This window comes from Micromys minutus (assembly GCF_963924665.1).
Source record: "Micromys minutus genome assembly, chromosome: 16".
Lineage (NCBI taxonomy): Eukaryota > Metazoa > Chordata > Mammalia > Rodentia > Muridae > Micromys > Micromys minutus.
Window position 1 is genome coordinate 33,271,573 of NC_137985.1, and position 17,675 is coordinate 33,289,247.

Sequence of the window (17,675 nt, forward strand, 5' to 3'; positions counted from 1 at the left end):
AGTGATAGCAGTTGGCATACCAATGTGGACAAGGGAAATTTCAAGGGATCCTACTCTTAGATGAATCTATATCACTTAAAGAATGATAAAATCAAATCTGATATGCATCAGTCCTCTATGCTGTAGAGTGAAAGAGAAAAAGACAGACAGAGATAGAGAGAGAGACAGAGCGACAGAGTGATAGAGAGACAGAGGCAATTGATTCTAGAAAAAAAAGCAGAGGGAATGAGGAAATAGCTGAAAGAAAATGGAAGGGAGGAATGGTGTAATTATGGGACTTCAATATGAGATTCTCATAAAAAAATGAAAATTTAAAAAGTATCATTTTGTTGCAATTAAGTTTATTTTAAATGAATGTTTATAAGGTATGAAAATATACAAATATATATGTAAACAATATGAGGGGCTATTGAACATGGGCATATAGAAACATAATTTTTATTATTTGTTAATATTGTTGACTGTAAAAGAATATTGGATAATATGTATGTAGAAAATTGAATTTGAAATTTATAATAGTAAACATTATGAAAGTGTCCTAAAATGTGTATTAAAATTGACAAGTAGATTAAGATAATTATCAATTCAAACTACATATTTACAGAAAATCTTCCTCTAAAAAATAGTCCTCACATTAATTCTAACTACATAAATGCTTTTCTTTCAATAATTTTTTTCAATGCAACAGTGACATCTTTATTCCTCAGACTATAGATCAAGGGGTTCAGCATGGGTACAACAATGGTATAAAACACAGAGGACACTTTCCCTTGGTCCATGGAGCTGACTGATGATGGCTGTAAGTACATGAATGCTAAAGATCCAAAGAAGATAAAAACAGCCAAGATGTGGGAACTGCAAGTACTGAAGGCTTTAGATCTGCCTTCTGTGGAGCGAATACGGAGGATGCTGGCAATGATAAAGATATAGGAAGTGATAATAGTGAAGATTGGAACAAAGATGTTCAGTGTCCCAAAAAATAGAATCAGCATTTCATTGACATAGGTATCTGAGCATGCAAGTTTCAAGAGGGGAAGAAGATCACAGAAATAATGGTTGATCACGTTGAAATTGCAGAATCGAATTCTAACCATTAAGCCTGTGTGAGCTGATGCACAGATCACACCAATAATATACACTCCTGAAATTAGGGAAATGTAAATCTGATAGGACATGGTTACATTGTAAAGCAAGGGGTTACAGATGGCAACATAGCGGTCATAGGCCATTGCAGCTAAAATGTAACACTCTGCAATTGCAAAAATGAGGAAGAAGTAGAGCTGAGTCATACACCCAGGGTAGGAGATGATGTTCTTGTCTGTCACAAAGTTCACCAGCATTTTAGGGGTAACAACTGTGGACTGACAGAAGTCAATGAAGGACAGACTGCTGAGGAAATAGTACATGGGTGTGTGCAGGTTTGAACTGAGCCCAATCAGTATGATAATACCCAGGTTCCCTGCCACAGTGATCATATAGATTCCTATAAACAGGAGGAAGAGGGGAAGCTGAAGTTCTGGGTTCTCTGAGAGCCCAGCCAAGAAGAACTCAGCCACTGTGCAATGGTTTCCTGCTGTCATGTCCTCCATTCAGATCCTGAAAGAGTAAAAACAAAAAATCATAAGACTGTTAAAGTGACTTTATTTTTCTTTTCTATGTATACAAGATCCCCATATAAATTACTTCTCTTCTTAGAACAACTTTGTTCTTTGTGTAATTATTTTAACTAAATAAATAAAATGTATTATTTAATATTAATTAATATTAAATAATTAAACATGTCCTTAAAAATTAAGGATTTATTTAATATAAAATACTATCACTAAGTTCATGTTGTTAAAATTTGTATAAATTCAAACACTGTCTCTATGGTGCCACTTGAAGTGGGTATCAGTGAGGAGGGGTGACATATAGTTTTGAGGATGCAAGCTCTCCATAAAAAACAGTGAACAATTATCCAAAGTATCATTTTTCTAGGGCATATATGAACCTTTTTTTTCCAGACATTGACTTTCTATATAATCCCTAAAATACCTTTAGTCTTGAAATTTCCAAACATGTATGTTAATTGACTACTAGAGTAACCACTGTATTTTTAAATATAGCTTCAGCCTGTACTTTAAAATGTATTTATTTGAGCACTGTCATTTGCTACAAGTATCCCAGTTAGTGACTTATTTCCTAAGAGAATAATGTATATGGCTACTTTTCAATCAAATTTAAAACAAATATGAACATGAAATGTATATTAATTTATGTATTTTTCACTACTGTTATTCATGAAAGTCCCCTAAGATGACCGCAACATTGATAAAAGTTAAGCAATGTAAATATGTAAACATGTTGATAAAGTAAAGCAGAAATTATTATATTTCCTGTTTAGATTTTTAGCATTATTCCCATGAGAGAACTGAATCTTCACAGAACAGCTCCAGTTTAATTTCTAGCTTTTCTTGATACCAACTTCACATTAAAAAGCTGCTTCTGTTCTATTTCTAGGCTCACTAACTTTAAATAGTATATCACCTTTCCACATTCTGTACTCTGTTACATTGAGCCAGTGCCATTTACATTATATTTGGAACTCATGTTTTATTGTAGATAGACTTGTAGTTTTTATGATTAAAATAGTCTCAAAGTTTTCATTCATGTCTTAAAATGTATTTAATATAGAGTTCTTAATGTATGTCAAATTTCATGAAAATAAATATTTTCTGGTAGTATGTAAAGACCTAAAATGACTAAAATATTAAAGACAAAACTGTAGAATTATAAAACATCAAAATAATTGTGCATTTGGGAGCCATTAGATTAAATTAAAAAGGCTGTAATGATAATACCATTAAGTACATGTTCATGAACACATAGCTGCATGGCATCTAGCTTATGAGTTAAACAACAGATTCCCCCTTTTAAGGATTTATTTTTATTTATATGAGTACACTGCAGCTGTCTTCACACACACACACACACACACACACACACACACACACACAAACACACACACACACACACACACACACACACACAAAGTATTTCAGATCCCTTTACAGATAGTTGTGAGCCATCAGGTGGTTGCTGGGGAATTGTACTCAGGACCTCTGGAAGAGTAGTTCCTGCTCTCAATGTCAGAGCCATCTTTCCAGCCCAGATTCCTCCTTTTGAAGAAGAGCAGAATAAAAATCATCCAGAAACTAGTTTCTCTTAAGTAATATGGTGATTTGTTATGATTTTACTATATTCTAAAGGAAGTAACATAAAAAAGAGCTTTATTTTGTGTTTTATATTTAAGACATTTAACTACATAAAATACTAATTAAAATAGGGAAACTGGAACCTGATTCCTGAGCATAAAATATTTTCAGTCAGAGATGAGGAGAGAACAATTCAAATTTTCCTCTCAATTTTATTATAAATGTTTACTTCTCTTTAAACCTCCTTTCAAATTTAAAAGACAAAAACATTCTCCATTTCATCATAATTGTCTGGAATGTTCTTGTGGATAGTAAAAAAAATTAACTTGTGAGCTGCTACAGAAAGCAGGTGATGAACAGTACCTTGAAAAAGTTAAAAATTAGCAGATACATTCTATAAGCTTTGAGCATTGCTCTCTGAACAATTGAATTAATAAATGTAGCTGGGATTATTTTCCTGAGTTTTCACACTGGTCTTCTTGTCAGTTTTCATCACATTTAATCACATTTCTTGATGAACATACTCACCCTACTTCTTTCCAATGTCTCAGGACCAAATATTACTTGCCACCTGCAAAATCATGAATATCGATGCAGGGGTCACATGTCCCAAGTAACCTACAGTCATCAGTGCAGAGAGAGTAAGATCTCAGTCTCAGATCTAGTTTTCAAGTTGATTTAATGATAAGCTGACATCTCCAAGAACTTCCTCAGCTCTAGAGTTAGCAAAAGTCTCACCTTTCCCAGTCTCCTGCCCAGTTCTGCCTCTTATTCTCTGAAGGTGTACCCTAGACTTATATATGCCAGCTCCAAATATCACGGCATCACAGTCTCTAAGGATTCCCAAATCTCATGGAGGAAACTACTACAGAAAAAAGAAGCAAATCCATTCCCCAGCTGGTTAATATATTTTTATCACCAAACTTTAGACATTGGTGGTACTGATTTATATACAGAGATCATCTGTATCAGAACAAACATTTTAACAAAAGAAATCTTAGTAGACTTTCATTTTTAATGGATATTCTCTATATAAGCTTATAGACATTTTTATTGGTTCTATGCAAAATTATGATACACTGGTCTAGGAACCAGAAGCATTCCGACAGCTACGCCTCACTGAAAACAAGAATACAAAATTTAAAATAATAAACCAATTTACTTTTCATGAATACAAATCTGTAATTTATATATTTTGGACTCCCACAACAGCTGGAAAAGTAGATGAAATAAAGGCCCAGATGAATGTACCAAGAAGCCTTCTTTATTTTGAAACGTGTATGATTGCATGAAATGAAATCAAATGTGCATATACACACAAGCATCTGAAGAAGAGAAGCAAACTCTGGTGTTCTTACTTAAGCTACCCACTTTTTGATGCAAGGCTTCTCCCTGGCTTGGAGTGAACCAGGTTGAGTAATCTGTCTGGCCAATCAGCTCTAGCAATCTGTCTCTATCTCCTGAGTCCTGTGTTTACAATTGCCAGCCATCATTACAGATGTTTCTGCCAATCAGATCCCCTCTCCCCCTACCATTGCCTCCATCATGGTGCTCCCTCTCCCAACCACTCTCCCCCACCTCAGCAAATTGGCATTCCCCCACATTGGGAAAAGGAACAAAAGAGCCTTCACTGGACCAAAAGCTTCTCCTCCAACTAATGCCAGACAATGTCATCCTCTGCTACATATGCACCTGGGGCCCTGGGTCTCTCTGTGTGACCTCATTGGTTGGTGTTTTAGTCCTTAGGAACTGTGGTAGCTTTGGTTAGTTGATGATTTTGTTTTTCTATAGGGTTGAATACCCTGTCAGCTCCTTCATTCCTTTCTCTAGCTCCTTCACTGGGGTCCTCATATTCAAATAAACAGTTGGCTACAAGATTCCTCCTCTGTATCAGTATGGTTCTGGCAGAGCCTCTGAGGAGGCATCCATATCATGTTTCTCTCAGTAAGCACTACTTGGCATCAGCAATACTGCTTGGGTTTAGTGGATGCATATGGAATGGATCCACTGGTGAGGAAGTCTCTGGATGATCATTTCTTCAATCTCTGCTCCTCTATTTGTCCCTTCATTTTTATAAGTGTTTTCTTCTCTCTTCTAAGAAAGACTGAAGCATCCACATTCTGGCCTTCCTTCTTTTTGAGCTTCATAAATTCTGTGAATTGTTTCATGGGTATTCAAACTTTTGGGGTTAGTATCCACTTATCAGTGAGTACATACCATGAGTGTTCTTCTGTGACTGGGTTACCTCACTCAGGATGATAGCTAGAAATTCCACCTATTTGCTAACAGATTTCATAAACCCATTGTTTTAAATAGTAGTATTCCATTGTAAATATGTACCATAATTTCTGTATCTATTTCTTTGTTGAAGGATATCTGGGTTCTTTCCAGCTTCTGGCTACTATAAATAAGACTGCTATGAATTTAGTAGAACATTTGTCATTGTTGGATGTTGGAGCTTCTTTTGGGTATATGCAAAAAGTAGTGGTATAGATCCTCATGTAGTACTATGTCCAATTTTCTGAAGAACCACCAAACTGATTTCCAGAGTGGTCGTACCAGTTTACAATCCCACCAACCATTTAGGAGTATTCCTCTTTCTCCACATTCTCACCAGCACTTGTTGTAACCTGAAATTTTTACTTTAGCCATTCTGACTGGTGTGATGTGAAATCTTAGGGTGCTTTTGATTTGCATTTCCCTGATGACTAGAAATGTTGACCATTTCTTTAGGTGCTTCTCAACCATTTGATATTCCCCCATTGAGAATTATTTGTTGAGCTCTGTACCCCATTTTTAATAGAATTATTTGATTCTCTAGAGTTTAACTTCTTGAGTTCTTTGTACATATTGAATACTAGCCCTGTATCATATGTAGGATTGGTAAAGATATTCCCCAGTCAGTTGTTTGTTGGATTGTTCTTTTGACAGTTTCCTTTGCCTTACAGAAGCTTTGCAATTTTATGAGGTCTGGACTGTCAATTCTTGATCTTAGAGCATATGTCATTGGTGTTTTGTTCAGGAAAAATTTCCCTGAGTCTATGTGTTCTAAGCTCTTCCCCACATTCTCTTCTTTTATTTTCAGTGTACCTAGTATTATGTGGAGATCTTTGATCCACTTGAATTTGAGATTGGTAAAATGAGATAAGAAAGGATCAATTTGCATTGTTCTGCATGTTGACTGCCAGTTGAACCAGTACCATTCATTGAAAGGTTGTTCTTTTTCCACTGAATGTTTTTAGCTCCTTTGTCAAAGATCAAGTGACCATAAATATATGGATTCAATTCAAGGTCTTCAACTCCCCGCCTCTCTCAGTACCAATACTATGAAATTTTTATCACAATTGATCTGTAATACAGCTTGAGGTCAAGAAGAGTGATTCTCTCTCTCTCTCTCTCTCTCTCTCTCTCTCTCTCTCTCTCTCTCTCTCTCTCTCTCTTTCTCTCTCTCTCTCTTATTATTGAGTATAGTTTTTGCTATTCCGGGTTTTTTATTATTTCAGATGAATTTGCAAATTGTTCTTTCTAACTCTATGAAGAATTGAGTTGGAATTTTGATGGGGATTGCATTGAATCTGTAGATTGGTTTAGGCAAAATTTTAAATATGTTGTCCATTTGTAAAATGTTGATCCTTACAATCCATGAGCATGGCAGATCTTTCCAACTTCTCAGGTCTTCTTCAAATTCCTTCTTCAGAGACTTGAAGTTCTTGTCATACGGATCTTTCACTTGCTTGGTTAGAGTCACCCCAAGGTATTTTAAATTCTTTGTAACTATTGTGAAGGGTGCTGATTCTCTGATTTTTTTTTTCTCAGCCTATTTATGCTTTCCAATTTGTATTTTTTTGCCTCTTTTTGCTGTCTGATACCTCTGGATAGTACTTCAAGTACTGTATTGAATAGGTAGGGGAAAAGGTGGCAGCCTTGTGTAGTCCTCATTTTAGTAGGATTGCTTCAAAACAGATTATCATGTGGTTTTATTTTATTGGGCTTGTTTATATAGTGGATTGCATTGACAGATTTCTGTATACTGAACCATCCTTGCATCTCTGAAATGAAGCCTAGTTGATCATTGTTAGTGATCTCTTTGATCTGGTCTTGGATTCAGTTTGCAAGAATTATATTGAGAATGTTTGCTCAATGTTCATGAGGGGAATTGGTCTGGAGTTCTATTTCGTTGTTGGGTCTTTTTGTGGTTTAGGAATGAACATACTTGTGGCTTCAAAGAATTAGTTGGTTAGTGTTCCTCTTTCTATTTTGGCATAGCTTGGAAAGAATTTGTATTAGGTTGTCTATGAAGGTGTGATAGAATTCTGCACCAGACTCACCTGATGACTGCTTCTATTATGGGGTTGTTTAGATGTTTTTCTTTCTGATCCTGATTTAACTTTGGTACCTGGTGTTTGTCTAGAAAATTGTTCATTTTGTCTAATTCCAGTTTTGTTGAGTATAGGCTTTTGTAATAAGATCTGATGACTTCTCAAATTTCTTCAGTGCCTGTTGTTATGTCTCCCCTTCTATTTCTGACTTTGTTCATTTGGATACTCTCTTTGCCCTCTTGTTAATCTGGCTAAAGGATTATTAATCTTTTTGATTTTTCTCAAAAAAACAGCTACTGGTGTTGATTCTTTGTATAGTTATTTTTGTTTCTATTAGGCTGATTTCAGCTAAGTTTGATTATTTCCTGCCATCTGCTCTGACTCTGTAAACCCCACCCCTCAATTACCTAGCAGTAGCCAGGTATGCTCCGCTCCAGTGACCTGACACTATAAAAGGGGCTGTTTGCCCCCTCCTCTCTCTCTCTTGGCCTCTCTTACCTCTCTAGACCTCTTGGCCTCTTGCAGCCCTGCTTTCCCACCTTACCCCTCCTCTTCCCCTTCCCTTCCCCTCTCTCCCTCCATGTTTTCATGGCCACCCTCTACTCCTCTCTCTCTCTCTCTCTCTCTCTCTCTCTGTCACGCGCCCACGCTTCCCGCCGCTAGGAACAGGCATGCAACTAAACAAACAGCTTCTTCTGCGGATAACCTTTATTGAACAGCACTTTGAGCAGGGGCTTCTTGAGCAGGAAACTTGTCTCTGAGCTGGGGACTCCCTACCGAGTTCTACTGTCTAGACGGCCTCTCACGCGCAATCCCCCACGAACAATCTCTCTGTCCAGTCTCTGTCCACGCTGGACCTCCCGCGATCTCTTTTACCGAGTCTCTCTCCACGTGGTGCCTCTCCGCCATCCCTCCACGTGGGGTCTCCCGCAATCTCTCCACTGTCGTCCTCTTCTCCTCACGTGGGGGAGAAAATGCACTGCTATACATGCCTAGGAGACTTGTCTTGCTACCTGATTGGTGCATCCTCCTGTAGCTCAATCACGTGCCCCAAGAGTGGGCTGTGACTTATGTTGTGCATGCGCATTAAGTCTCTTGGCTGGGCAACAGCTCTGTTTGCTGAGTTCTCGGCGGGAAGCCGGCACCATGTTTGGGTGCAGCACAAACGGCTCCCTACATCTCTCTGTCTCTCTGTCTCTGTCTCTCTGTCTCTCTGTCTCTCTGTCTCTGTCTCTCTCTCTTTCTCTCTCTCTCTCTCTCTCTCTCTCTCTCTCTCTCTCTCTCTCTCTCTCCTCTCTCTCTCTCTTTCCCTCTCTCTGCCTCTACTACCCTCTTAACTCTCCCATGACCTGAATTAACTCTATTCTGTACTACACTGTTGTATGGCTGGTCCCTCAGGGGGAAGGGATTCCCAACATTGGCCCCCCAGGCCTCGCCGCACCTCCATGGGCTGTATGCCCCCTACTCTCTTCATCCTTCCCCTAACATTGGTGACGAAACCCAGGACATCATCTTTTCACAACATTGGTGGGAGGTGACTTTTCCTTTCAGTGGTGCCCCGTCATCTTTTCCTTTCACACTCCTCTTGGGTATATCTTATTCTTTTTGTTCTAGAGCTTTCAGGTGTGCTTTCAAGCTGTTAGTATATGCTCCTGTAGTTTCTTCTTGGAGTCACTCAAAGCTGAGTTTTCCTCTTAGCACTGTTTTCATTGTATCCCACAAGTCTGGGTATGTTGTGCCTTATTTTTCATTAAATTCGAAGAAGTCTTTGATTTCTTTTTTTATTTCTTCCTTAACATTCTTCGGCTTCCATTTGTATGTATGCTTTTTGTTGTTTTTGTTGTTATTGTTAGTTTTACTGTGTCTCTGTTCAGTTTCTGCTTCCATGATCTGTTCATTAATGAGAATAGGGTATTGGAGCCTCCCACTATTATTGTCTTTATTGTATATATGCTTTGAGCTTCAGTAGAGTTTCTGTGACTGTGGGTGCCCTTGTATTTGCATGGTATATGTTCAGGATTGAGAGTTGATCTTGATAGATTTTTCTCTTGATTAGTATAAAGTGTTCTTCTGACCGATATCAGCTCGGTCAAATAACAGGTTCCCCAGGGCCGGAGTGAGGATTGAAAGAAAAAAAGAGACAGTCAAAATTGTAATGTGACTTTAGCTAGTCTTGAGGCTAAAACCAAGCCTTATTTATTTAGTCCTCTTTTAAACCAATTTAATTACATGCATTAAGATAATATCAGTTGAGTCAGAGAACAAGCAAGTTATCAAAGATCCTGTAAACATCTTTCTGGAGGCCAAGTGTGAAGATCAGGGACAAAAGAGGATCCCAAGAGACAAAGACACTGCTGATCTTATAACCCTACATCCTGACTCTCCCCTGTTCTGAGCTACATTTCTAAGTGTTCCAACCTGAGTTTCAAATGCAAATGTACCTTCCTGGGCTTCAATTCCAAGTGTTCTGCCTTGAACTTCAGATGCAAATGTCCTTAGTTTGGGCCTTTCCTGGGCATAGCACTAAAGCCACATTCCTGCCTTGGTCAGCTTTAGAATGTCCTGGTAAAGTAAGATTTTCCACCACTAGAGGTAGCAAAAATGCTCTCCACATCTTTATCAGTTTGATGGCTTTTGGTTGTAAAGCTATTATATTTGATATTAGAATGGCCCCTCCAGCTTGTTTCTTGGAACATTTGCTTGGAAAGTCTTTTTCCAACCTTTAACTGCCAGAGAGCAGGCCAGGAGGGGGAGAACAACTGGATTGCAAACGACAATTAAAGAACAATAATAATAATAATTGCAGGAATGTCACAGAGGTGGTAGATATGATTTGGCCCAAAGCAGGTCAACTGAACAGCTTGTTTTTTAATTAGGATGCTGAGATGAAGACATCCTACAGGGATCAAATATTTTCATTTCATTTATTACTCTGTCCTATTGATTTTTCACTCTGTAGATGTATACAGAAGATGTCTGTTGAAAGGACTATGCAAAAGTTTATGATAATGGGAATTAAATTATGTTTCTCATTGTGCATTGAGACATAGTACCAATAAAGAACTTTATTGGTCCTATCAGGTTACTCTAATAAAGAGTCTCTACTACACTGGTTTTTTTCTGAACCCTGGTTTTATTCCTGTGCTCCTGAAAAGCTACTATTAAAATATTCTAGTCTAATATGTTTATATGTGCCTTAACATAATTCTCCTAATCATAAATACTCTTTCCTTCACAGATACAGTTAATTCCTCTGGATGGAGGTTATTCTACTTATTTATGTTTCAAAGGTTGGTTTCCTTTACATTTCCCCCTCTGAAAACACCCTATTTGATCCTCTCTCCCCACTGCTTCCATGAGGAGCCCCTCTACCCACCCACTAACTCCTTTCTCAGTGACATAGCATTCTCCTACACTGTGGCATCTAGCCTTTACAGGACGACAGCTCTCTACTACCATTGATTCCAGATAAGGTCATCTTCTATTACATATATAGCTGCAGCCATGGGTACTCTTTGGTTGGTGTTTTAGTTCTTGGAATCTCTGGGAAATCTCCGTGGTTGACATTATTTTTCTTCTTATGGAGTTGCAAACCCCTTCATCTCCTTCAGTCCTATATACTCACTGATAAGTGGATATTAGCCAAAAAGCTCTGGATACCCATGATACAACTCAAAGACTATATGAAGCTCAAGAAGAAGGAAGATGAAAGTATAGATATTTCAGTTCTACTTAAAAGGGGGAACCAAATAATTGTGGGAGGTAGAGGGAAGGACTTGAGAGGGAGAAAGGAGAGGAAGAGAAAAGAGAGCAGGATCAGGAGTGGAAGGAGGTGGGGAAGATATACAGAGGTCAGGAAATTGAACAGAGATCTGTAGTAGTGGGGAATGGGGAAATGTGGGTAGCCACCATAAAGTCTTATATGCCAAGAAAGCAAGAGGTTCCCAGGACCCAACAAGAATGACATTAGCTGAACTACCCAACAAAGGGGAGAGAGAACCTGTAGAGACCATATCTAGAGGTTAAGCACGGCCCATAATTGAGAGCTGGGACCACCTACCCATCTTAAAATTATTAACCCAGAATTGCTCTTGTCTAAAGGAAATATAGGGATAAAGAGTAGATCAGAGACTGAAGAAAAGGCCATCCAGAGACTGACCCTCCTGAGGATTCATCTCACTTGCAGCCACTAAACGCAAGCACTATTGCTGATGCCAAGAAGTACTTGCTGATAGGAGCTCGATATAGCTGTCTCCTGAGAGGTTCTGCCAGAGCCTGACCAATACAGAGATGGATGCTTGGAGCCAGTTAAATCTTCATATTTTCTCTCTGGTATGATGTACTAAATCTCAGTATTGATTAAATTATAGTAAAGTATCCTGAGCCGTATAATAGACCGTATTTTCAAAGTGGCCACTGGGACTTTGTGTAATCAAATATTGTGGTGACACCACATTTGTTCATCCACAGCGTTCATTATCTCCTTCCTTTGATGTTCTTTACATATCCATTGATGTAGTACATAAGCCTCCTACAAGCATATTCATATATTGATAAATAAGTAAAGAGAACCATTAAATGCTATTGAGAACCAGGAATACTTTTTGAGGCGAACATGTGCTCTTCAGAGATTGAAACCCAAAACAAAAAAATTCCTCATTTCTTTCATTTTTTTTTAGTTAGTTTTTATTTTTACACTCAAGATTTTACTCCTTTCTTGGCCCACCCTTTGACTCTTCCACATCCCATACCTCCTCCATGCCCTCCCGGCCCCCTAGTCTCCAGGAGGTTGTCTGCACCCAACCCACTCAGCCAGACCTCTAAAGTCCCTGAGGCCCCCAGTTTCTTGAGGATTAGGTGCATCTTCTATGACTGAGCCCAGATCTGAGAATTGTCTGCTCTATATGTGTTGGGGGCCTTCTATCAGCTGGTATATGCTGCCTGGTTGGTGATCTATTGTCTGAAAGATCTCATGGGTCAGGGTAAATTGAGACTTCTGATCCTCTTACAAGCTCACCCTCATCCTCAGCTTCCCCCAGCTTTTTCCTAATTAAACCACAGGGGTCAGTAGCTTCTGTTGATTGATTGGGCAAAAATATCTACATCTGACTCTTTCAGCTGCTTATTGGGTCTTTTGTAGGGCAGTCATGATAGTATCCTTTTTTGTGGGTTCTCTATAGAGTAAAAAACCATAAAGTAGAAGCCAAGAATACAGAATCAAGAGCAGGCTAATGGTCCAGGTATCTGATTAGCACTGAAATGGGTCTGAGATGAGGATTTGCAAGAGCTTGGAGGTGTGGACTTGAGACACAGAGGTCTGCAGGCAAGGTGATTATGACAGGGTCTCTGAATACCAGAATGCCAATGGAAGTGTGGCCAGGGAAGATTGTGCTAATGTACTTTATTTTTACTGGGAATTGTGCCACATGACATTTATATTGTATTCAGGAAAGAACTAGACTTTAATTTGTCTATAGTCTCTGTTTTATGAGGGACTTAGTTTAAAGATGAAAAACTGTTGGCCTTTGTATAACCCAATGAAGGAGGAAGAGTGGGGATAATAAGTCTACTGTATACCAAGGAGCGAAAGAGGGGACAATTATCTGAAATTCACATGGGAGTATGATAGAACAGTGGATGGTGTGAAAACAGAATGGTGAGACCTGGCAGAGAAGCAAACTGCCGTGAAAATCATCCTCCAGAAGATGTTGCCATGAGCAGGTGGTACTTGACATCCAACCTCATCACTACCTACCTTCACAAGGATCAGACATTATAGAACAAACTCTTAAATTAGGTTACAAAGCTGCTATTTGGCAAGAAAAAAAAACATTCCTCTGGTATTGACTTTTGCCTGCTCTGAAAACGGAATCAGAGGGAGAGAGAGGTGGATGTCACAAGATCAGACACTGGAAGCCTCAGGGAAAGTAGTTTGCCACATTACCACTAGATGTAGACTGCAACCATCTGGAATGAGAACTAGATTGCCCAGGCCCTTTCCCTTCCATCCCTTTATTCCACAAAGCCTTATTAATTCAAGACCTTTACTCAAGTGTCATTCAATCCTGGAAACTCTGGCTGCTCTATAGGAGCACAAACTTATTTTCTCTAAAGCTTCCCATGTGAGGAAATATGTTTCTTTCTAAAGCTCACCTTTCTTCCATGTGGTCCCTGAATTTCTTTTATATTATTATTATTATTATTATTATTATTATTATTAAATTAAGACACAGTTGCATACTTTCTTCTCGAACTCTTCCTTTAACCCATTCTATGTATGATGTCCGCACCTCTGAAAATTGCAGCATACTCGCTTTTTACCACTGTTGCACATTCGTATAAGCAAGTAGATGAATAAATACAACTTGTATAGTCTACTCCATGTTGCTGGCAAGTGTTTCTAGTAGCGGTGACTTAGTATTGGATAAAGGGAGTGCTCATTCTTGGGGAAGAATAATTCTCCTGACACTGTTTAATTGCCTTTAGATATTGTTTTATGGATGATTGGATTTCTTTATTCAAATTATGAAGGCAGGAACCCCAAATCAGTACATTGGGAATAGCTGGGGTGATTGTTTAGTTTTCGGAATTCTGCATATCAAGCTAAGAACAAGAGCCAACGAAAGCTGCAAAAGTCTCAAAGACACTACTGAATTCCCATTCAAGCCATATGAGAGCCTCTAGGTATAAAACTTACTAATTCTTTTAGTATTGTTATTTCACTCCACACTTATCTACATAAAAACATGCGATTCAGTTGTACGGTGAATATTCTGCAACTAAAACTAGAAGCCTTGGGATAAAGTGCTGGAAAAGTACCTTGACAGGTTGGGGGCCAAGATGTACCACTAAGAGGTCACTTCAAAAGCAGACCTAACATAATAGATTTACTGGGGGATCAAAGCGACCAAAAAGACATCTTGAAATGGGGACATGAGAGAGAGAGACAGACAGACAGAGACAGAGACAGAGACAGACAGAGACAGACAGAGACACATGGAGACAGAGAGAACAGGGAGTTAGAAGAAACTAGACAGAAAGAGCAATCTGGGATGGCCAGGGCTGTTTAAGAGGTGCCTGTCACTAGACTTAGTCACTGAAAAGCAGGTACTTCAACAAGATTTACAATGAAAGGTGTATTAAAGGGGGCTGGTAAAAGTACCTCATTAACATTATACAGAAAAGGAAAGATTATGTGCTACTGGAGAATAACTTAAACCACTCAATAAATGCGATTGTTGTATGCTTTAGACGGCAGAGAAGGAAGCTATAAGACTTCAATGTCATCTGCTGTAACAAATGATCCTTCTAGATAAGTGAGATTAAATTATTGTGAATAGCATTTGTCATAAAGTAGTGTGGGTTAAATACAGAAGAAAATAAAATAAGTTATGAAATTCTATGGAAAAGACTTTAATGTGGAGGAAAGCACTTTGTAGTTTAAAAATCTAGTAGGACCTTTCAAACACTAAACTGTTACCTCTGTGTTTTTATTTTCAAGTTGGGAAAAAAAATATTAGTTAAGTGCTCTTCATAAATATTTATAGAGGAATATCCATACTTTAAAATTTTGCAAGGAATCTGAATATCAACTTCCTTCCCTATTCCTTCTTGTCAAATTATTAAAGCCATAATGACCCTTGACCAAGAGAGAGTTTGTGGTTGATATTCTCCTTTGTTGTTTTTTGTTTTCCTAACGCGCAGATGGAAATTTTCACCAACCACCAGGGGGCGATAAAGCAAAGAAAGTGGAATTAGAGGCCAGAGCAGTTCAGGGATAAAAATCACTGACTAAATACATACCATCTGTAAATATAAGGACAGGGAAGTCACAACTGACATCTTATCTCAGAGACAGACAACAGAACGAAGCAGAAAATTCAGAGATGATTAAGACAGTCAGAAAAGCCCCCACCCTGTGTAATCCATTATTTCAGGATCGCAGTAAATTCAGAGGTCATTAGTCAGGAAACAATGTTCCCATGTTACCGGTTTTCTGTGACTAAGTGGCCGATATGAATGTAACTTAAAATAATTTCATTTTGAAAATATGTTAGTTTAATTTTAATTGCATGGGCATGTTTGATCAAGAATGGGTTTGTGGACTTGGGGGCAGTTCTGGAGGATCTGACAGCGTTGAAAGGACAGGAGTTTGTGAACTGCCCATCATGACTGGGAACCAGCACTGGCTCCTCTGCAAGAACACTTTGCACTCAATCTCTGAGCTGTGTCTTCAGCACAACAATGTTATGAGGAAAAGAAGTAATGAATAAGCTTTTCTTGGAGGATGGGAAAGATACAAAAGTGGTTTAGGAAACAAAGATAGTGATGTAATCCTGAAACTGCCACAAGGAATCCTGCCGCCATTTGCATAAAGAATCCAGTCTCTTTCAATACAGTCTACCATTGCAAATAAAAACGCTCGTGTTAATTATGCATGTACTCAATCATATTTCTATGAGTATGGTAAAAAAGTAAGATTGCACATCTATATTTCAAATGGTTACAACCCTTCACGTAAAAGCCATAGTTTCAAAATTGTGACCACCAGTACACTTAATTTAAAAATTCAAGAATTCAAATATTATGTAATCCAAAAGTTTGTGAAAACGTATTACTCTCTTATTTAACAAAATAAATATATCCTAAAAATAACAATGTTCCAGACTTAGAAAGCAAAATAACGCTATGAATATGCGTGCAATTTAAAAACCTATCTAAAAGTAATATACACACTTCCATGCAGGCAGATTGTGGGGCACCCCAGAGAGGCACTGGACTCCATCTGCAGAGTCCAGTCCTGCCCTTGTAGTTTTATTCAAATTAACTAAGCATTTATAAAACCTATGACTCATGAGGATACATTGTGTGTCTTCACTGTGTACTTCAAAAATCTCTTCTACTGTAAAAGTTTGCTCAACCAAATTCTTCATTTCACGTGAATTGTCTTCTTCCTACAATCTTATATAAGGCAACTTTGACGTCCTTATTCCTCAGGCTGTAGATCAAGGGGTTCAGCATGGGTACAACAATGGTATAAAACACAGAGGACACTTTTCCTTGGTCCATGGAGCTGACTGATGATGGCTGTAAGTACATAAATGCAAGGGAACCATAGAAGATAGCAACAGCAGAGATGTGAGAACTGCACGTACTGAAGGCTTTGGACCTGCCCTCCGTGGAAGGAATGCGGAGGATGCTGGCTATGATGAAGATGTAGGAGCTGAGGATGGTCAGAGATGGGACAATAATATTAAATGAACTGAAGGACAATGCTAGTATTTCATTGATAAAAGTACTGGAGCAGGATTGTTCCAGTAGTGGTAAAAGATCACAGAAGTAGTGGTTAATATCATCAGCTTTGCAGAAAAGCAGTCTAATCAGGCAGACCGTTTCACTGGTGGCACAAATCAAGCCTACACTATACACCCCTGCTACCATCCAGGAACACACTTTGTAGGACATGGTGACATTATACAGCAAGGGGTTACAGATGGCAACATAGCGATCGTAGGCCATGGCAGCTAGCATGTGACACTCTGAAACAGCAAAAACATCGAAGAAGTAAAACTGAGTCATGCATTCTGCATAAGAAATGATGCTCTTCACCACTACAAATTTCTCCAGCATTTTGGGCGTGATGACACTGGACTGGCAGAGGTCAACAAAAGACAGATTGCTGAGGAAGAAGTACATGGGGGTGTGCAGGTGAGGACTGAACCGGATGAGCAATACCATGCCCAGGTTCCCAAGGACCGTGACTGCATAGATTCCTAAGAAAAGAAAGAACAGGGGCAGCTGCAGCCCTGGCTTCTCTGTTAATCCAGTGAAAACAAATTCAGTCACCATGGAGAAATTTCCTTCTGCCATTTTCTGCTGAGCCTCTGTGCTGAAAGAGATTTAAGTTTTTAAAGATAGGTGCTTAATGAACTTTTACATTATAGAGTTTCAAATAGAACTCATCTTTTCTGTCAGGTATCTCCACTTCCTTATTAATTACTCAGATCCCTGGGACCTAAACACATGAGGCATGTAATCAAACATCAGACAGGACAATCACCTACTTATACTCTGTTCTATGAGTTTTAGTACGGAATATCTATGTCTGAATCACACAGCAATTACTCTGAAAACTTGACTGTTTCAATGGGTTTCCATGTAC

General features: G+C 38.6%; 2 protein-coding genes across 2 annotated transcripts; both read right to left on the reverse strand.

Annotated features, from left to right (window-relative positions):
• Nucleotides 1-644: 644 nt before the first annotated feature.
• Nucleotides 645-1,589, reverse strand: LOC308431092 (olfactory receptor 8G18-like; the record flags this gene model as incomplete). Its single annotated transcript, XM_080930443.1, has 1 exon — nt 645-1,589. One exon carries the CDS (start codon nt 1,587-1,589, stop codon nt 645-647), a length of 945 nt encoding a protein of 314 aa, XP_080786569.1.
• A 14,858-nt stretch (nt 1,590-16,447) lies between these two features.
• Nucleotides 16,448-17,383, reverse strand: LOC308431203 (olfactory receptor 8G50-like; the record flags this gene model as incomplete). The annotated part of the gene is made up of 1 exon (XM_080930566.1): nt 16,448-17,383. One exon carries the CDS (start codon nt 17,381-17,383, stop codon nt 16,448-16,450), a length of 936 nt encoding a protein of 311 aa, XP_080786692.1.
• Nucleotides 17,384-17,675: the final 292 nt, after the last annotated feature.